Source organism: Cervus canadensis, chromosome 24, assembly GCF_019320065.1.
Source record: "Cervus canadensis isolate Bull #8, Minnesota chromosome 24, ASM1932006v1, whole genome shotgun sequence".
In the NCBI taxonomy this organism is placed as follows: domain Eukaryota; kingdom Metazoa; phylum Chordata; class Mammalia; order Artiodactyla; family Cervidae; genus Cervus; species Cervus canadensis.
In genome coordinates, this window is record NC_057409.1 from 43961480 (window position 1) to 43967503 (window position 6024).

At 39.4% G+C, this 6024-nt stretch overlaps 1 protein-coding gene across 1 annotated transcript in view; it reads left to right on the top strand.

The window, feature by feature from the left end:
• The window catches only part of C2CD6 (C2 calcium dependent domain containing 6), a 137977-nt gene extending 134397 nt beyond the window's left edge, over window positions 1–3580 (top strand). The window contains exon 18 of the mRNA XM_043445794.1: window positions 2240–3580. Within this exon, the coding sequence (XP_043301729.1) occupies window positions 2240–2530 (291 nt within the window). The 3' untranslated portion in view covers window positions 2531–3580. The remainder of the gene's footprint in view (window positions 1–2239) is intronic.
• The last annotated feature ends 2444 nt before the right edge of the window (window positions 3581–6024 follow it).

A 6024-nucleotide genomic window follows, 5' to 3' on the forward strand; every position in this document is an offset into this window, starting at 1 on the left:
ATTCAAAAGGTAGTCAGAAAATCAAGGGACTGTTAACATCCTTAGTGCCTTTGTATAAAACAGATAAAAGGGACCCCCTGCTCCGGATCATGAATTAGAAAAAAGTACTCTTTCCTCCAGGCCAACTCCAGGCTGGCACAGCCTGCGCAGGGTACAGAGTTACGTGTACGGAAGACCGGCTGTTTCAGCCCTGACTGACCCCTCGGCCACGGGCTGTTAGCAGCCACACCTGTGCAGCCACGGGCAGTGGCTGTATACTACAGAAAGGCTGGGACTGTCTTTTCATGCATATATACGTATAAATATATAGCCTTTTTCAGATCGCTTAATTTTCTTTGTTTTTAAAACAAATATGAAGCTCCTATTACATGCCAGTTATTCTAAGCCTTAAAGATATGCAGAATTTAGTCTTGAATTATGAATTACAGTTTAGCTTAGCTTCTATTCTTTTCTTTTTTCCATCACCACCCCTCTGCCTTGTGCTGAGAAACATGGGAATTCAAATCTATTTTTGATACTAATATAAAGCAATTAGGAAGGTACCTCTGCTACCTGGCTTATACAAACCATTCAAAAGCAGAGTTAAAATCTAGGAATGGAAGGGACTTATTTTAATTTTCTGGAACATTGCTCTTCTCTGTTAGTATATATAAATAGGCATGACCAACAGTTGGGAAAACACAAATTCTAAAATGACATAATATTGATAATTTGATGTGCATAACTATCTCTGAATGAGAAAATAGAAAGCAAATTATTAGCTTTAGTAAATAGTAAGGCAAATCAGTTGCAGGGTAAATATTATCAACATAGCTTATTCTCTCAACTTTGGGTTTCTCTTTTCTAAATTCAGTAATTTAGAGTGTGTGTGTGCATGTACAGGAAAAAGTAAGTAAAAGGTGTTCATAGTTTTTGGAGAGGGAAGACTTTCTGAAGTTCCTTCAGATAAGTGGAATCTTTAATATCACTTTTCCAAACAAAATAAGAAATTATGTTTATGTTTGTGTTAGGTTGCCCTAATTCTTCTTAGTCCTGCCTCAGTTCTTCTTACTTGGCAGTTGTATTAATCTACTCCCACCTTCTCACCAGATCAGAGCAGGCTTATTCCCTTGGGGTGGCCATTCCCTTGGGGTGCAAGGTTTTAAGTGACAAAGTGCTCAAACTGCAAAGGAAACTAGTTTATGCTAATCTGAGAAATCACTAATAAGTCCACACCCTCCTATGGGTACTTATAGATTATTATATATTTTTACTTCTTAATATAAATTTATTTTAATCTGAGGCTAATTACTTTACAATATTGTAGTGGTTTTGCCATACACTGACACGAATCCACCACAGGTGTACATGTGTTCCCCATCCTGAACCCCCCTCCCACCTCTCTCCCCATCCCATCCCTCTGGGTCATCCCAGTGCACCAGCCCCGAGCACCCTGTCTCATGCATCAAACCTGGACTATATTTTTAATATAGTCATATTATACCAATTTGGAAAAAAAGGAAAACAAAGCCCATAATCCCACTACCCTAAAACAACCATCATTTTAAAAAAATTATGGCAAATTTCCTTCCAGTTACTTTCTTAAATGTAAAATTTGTTTAGTCTCAGAATGTACACAAAAATTTTTAATATTTTAGACTCAATGGACATCAGTTTGAGCAAACTCTGGGAGATAGTGAAGGACAGGGAAGCCTGGCGTGCTGCAGTCGTGGGGTTGCAAAGAGCCAGACATGACTTAGCCACTGAACAACAACAATCACAATAAACATAACCATATAGATGCTGAGCTCTGCATGTGTGTGTATGGATATATCAAAGGTGTTAATTTTTAAAAAATGAATGTTTAGATGATTTAAAAAGTGAAATGAGTTCATAATTTATATTTATATATTTATATTGGGGTTGGGGAAGAGCTAATTTAGAGGAGAGTTAAAGGAGGGCTGGCTTTGCCTAGGAGTGTGGCCCCTGAAGACAGCTCCCTTAAGATTTCTGGTTTCCAGCTTGATATCTTGCATCTCTTTTGAAACAACAGATTCTTTGAAACAATAAGATTATTTAAAGTATGGTTTCTATGGTATCTGATGGCAGGCATTGAATGTAGGGTCTGAATTTAGGGACCATCTATAAAACATTTGAATGCTCTCATTCTTTGTTGATATTATAAACTTTAGTCCTTGTAAATCTAAAATGTACTCAAGAAATCTAACTCACCAACTTGATCTTTTATTTTAATGTTTAGGATTGTTCGGATAGATTTGAGGAATTACATGTGACTTCATTTAAGCATCTTGAAAATGCAAAATCAAGAGCAAGGCTTTTAGAAAAGAGCCCAGATGATAGCCATAATCAGTTCAAACGCTTTGCAAGACCATATACTGCTCCAGAGGTTAACAAAAGAGGAGAAAGCTACACTGGAAAATTTACAAGTCCTCGAATGGTTTCAGCAGGCTTAGTTCATATAAATGATTCAATCCCAGAGTATGAAATCCATAAAATGCGGCCAAAAAAAAAATTTAAAAGAGAATATTGAAAAATGTTCGCTCATTTGTGATATTATTCAAATGTTAAACAGTTCAGAATATGTGAGGCCAACAGAATAGCATTTCTCCAATTAGCAAAATGGTTTGGAGATCAGTCCTTTTTATGTGATAGGAGTCAGTAACCAAATTTCATCTTGTTGGAACCATTTTGTTTTAATTAAAATGAAAAAGAAACACTTTTGATGTAAATGTGTTTTTGTTTATGAACCTTAGGGAACAAACTCAGAAATACATATTCATTAGTAAAGTTTTATTTCCCAGCTTTTCCCCTTTCCACTAGTCTCTTATTTCCCAAATTTTTGCTATGCTCTGAATTATCCCTGAACACCCAGTTTCAGGGTCTCTATTTGCAGTTATGTGTGTTTAGCCTTTGGTATGAATATACTTTAAATCTTGAGCTCTAGACTCAACAGTATGCAACTCCCTGGGCCTGCAGAACATCTATCAATTTCAATATCATCTGATACCACAGCTTTTTACACTATAAAGATAATAAAGAACAGGTTTAATAGTACTAAGAACTGAGGCATCTAATACATTGGAGTGACTTTTTTTTTTTTTTTTGGACTTTCTAAATTCGACTATGAAACAGCCTCTTTGATGATAACACAGAACTCAAGAAGAAACTGTATAAAACAGAAACTGCATTAAAGTATCTAGCTAATCAGCATAGGATTTAAACCAAGAGATTGGTTCTATTCTTACCAAACACAATATCTGAATATTGTTAAACTTTGGTTTACTCTTGAAAAGAATTTCAATTTATAGAATTTTTGTCAGTTTCCATTTTCTACCATAAATCATAAAGCCTATGGAGTGCAAATAGAATTGGCTGATGTAAAAGGTAATTCCCGATCACTCATTTAATAGCATAATCAAAGTAGTAATTTTGGGAGGGAGACCAAGAATTTCTCAAAGTTGCGAGAGCACGTATCAATCAGACTATGACTGGGAAAGCACAAATACCCTTGGATCTTCCAAGTAGAAGGAACATAGGGAGTTGATTTCATGGGTAATGGAAAACAAGGCTAAGAAACTAAAAGGGATGATGTGGCAATCCAGAGATTGGCAAGAGGAGAAAATACCAGCCCTCAGGACATCAGGAAGCAGTGGTGTGACCCGCGTCCTAAAGCCAGAAGTCAAAGACCAGATCAGTGAGAGACACCACAAGCAACAGGGGTGCGGGGCAGGGGGTGAGGGTGAGAACTGTTTTCTCTCCTTCCGCCCTCTGAAGGTGTTGGTCGCTCAGTCATGTTCAACTCTTTGTGACCCCACGGGCTGCAGCCTCTGTCCATGGGATTCTCCAGGCAAGAATACTGGAGTGGGTTCCCATTCCCTTCTCCAGGGAATCTTCCCAGCCCAGGGATTGAACCTGGATCTCCCGCATTGCAGGCAGATTCTTTACCGTCTGAGCCATCAGTGAAGTCCTGGAAACAGAGAATGAGGCAGCATGGGATGTTTACTTTCCAGTGAGGCAGAGCAGCGGAAGCATGGAGAAATGTATTTCACAGCGAAGACGCAACTAAACAACACTTATGGAGAAAACCACTGATCTAGCTTGCAGTAAGGCCTTCCCTGGTAGCTCAGCTGGTAAAGAGTCTGCCTGCAGTAAAGGTTTGACTCTTGGGTTGGGAAGATCCCCTGAAGAAGGGATAGATTAGCCACTCCAATATTCTTGGGCTTCCCTGATGGCTCAGACCGTGAAGAATCCACCTGCAATGCAGGAGACCTGGGTTGGGAAGATCCCCTGGAAAAGGGAACAGCTACACACTCCAGTATTCTTGACTGCAGAATTCCATGGACAGAGGAGCCTGGCAGGTGACAGTCCATATGGTCGCAGAGTCAGACATGACTGAGTGACTTTCACTAGTACTAGCTTGCAGTAAAGGAGGAAATAACTTACTAGATGGAAATCTCAAGTCACTTTGCCTCATTAAACTTTTAATGGCAATACTGTGACACAGTCAAAAATCTACCATGGAAATAAATTTTTTTCAAGTTTTTTTAAGAAACAGCAAAAGCAGAAGACCCATGCCCTTTATTCAAAGAATCCCTTAAATATTTATTAAATGTCTAATGACAAACATTTTGCTAAACACTATATACTCGTGAATGAGACAATGTTCTCAAGACATCCTCAGTATACTGGGGACATAAACACAGAATTAGTCACAAGTGTTGTTGCAGAAAGTACTGTAGAAACTCATGGGGGGACATTTTGGCCAAAGTGGCTGGGCTAGTTTGGATCCTTCAGAAAGCAGATACCAAGATGAGATCAGTCACGTATGGTAAGCAGAATAACTGTCCCCCCCACCTCCAGTCAACAACATATCTACAACCTAATCCCAGGAACCTGTGACCATGTTACCTTACATGGCAAAAGGTACTCTGCAGCTGTGGTTAATGATCTGGAGATAGGCTATCCTGGATAATCTGAATTGGCCCAACATAATCAAAAGGGTTTTATAAGACAGAAGCAGAAGGGTCAGAGAGAGACAGAGGTGTGAACTCTGAAACAGAAGCTGAAGTAATGCCTGTGAAGCAAAGGAAGGCTGGTAGTTTCTAGAAGCTGGGAAAAACGGCAAATTCTTGAGAGTTCGCAGAAGGAATGTAGCCCTGCCAAATCATTTTACAATTCTGACCTCCAGAACTGTAAGGTAATAAACTTGTGGTTGTTTGAAGTCACTAAATTTGTGTTGTTATAACAGTGATGGGAAAAAAAAAAACAAACTGATACAGCATTCCAGGATCCTCAGGAACAAAATTTAAGGCATTCTCTCTCAGGGTGAGGCTGTTAATTACCATATCTACTTCTGTTGTTGTTGTTCAGTCATGTCCGAGTCTTTGCGACCCCATGGACTGCAGCATGCCAGGTTTCCCTGTCCTTCACTATCTCCCAGAGTTTGCTCAGACTCACGTCCATTGAATCAGTGATGCCATCCAACCATCTCATCTGTCGCTCCTCCTTCTCAAGCCCTTAATCTTGCCCAGCATCAGGGTCTCTTCTAATGAGTCAGCTCTTCACATCAGGTGAGCAAAATATTGGAGCTTCAGCATCAGCCCTTTCAATGAATATTCAGGGTTGATTTCCTTTAGGATTGACTGGTTTAATCTCCTTGCTATCCAAGGAACTCTCCAGAGTATTCCCCAGCACCACAGTTCGAAAGCATCAGTTCTTTGGTGCTCAGCCTTCTTTATGGTCCAACTATCACATCTGTACATGACTACTAGAAAGACCATAGCTTTAACTGGTTATGGGATGTTTAATATTTTTGTTTTTTAAAAAAATTAACCATTTTTTTTTGTTTTTAAAAATTCTTTTCTTTTTAATGGGTATACATGTGTTCCCCATCCTGAACCCCACCTCCCACCTCCCTCTCCATCCCATCCCTCAGAGTCATCCCAGTGGATAAGCCCTGAGCACCCCGTCCCATGCATCGAACCTGGACTGGCGATCTGTTTCACATATGATAATATACATGTT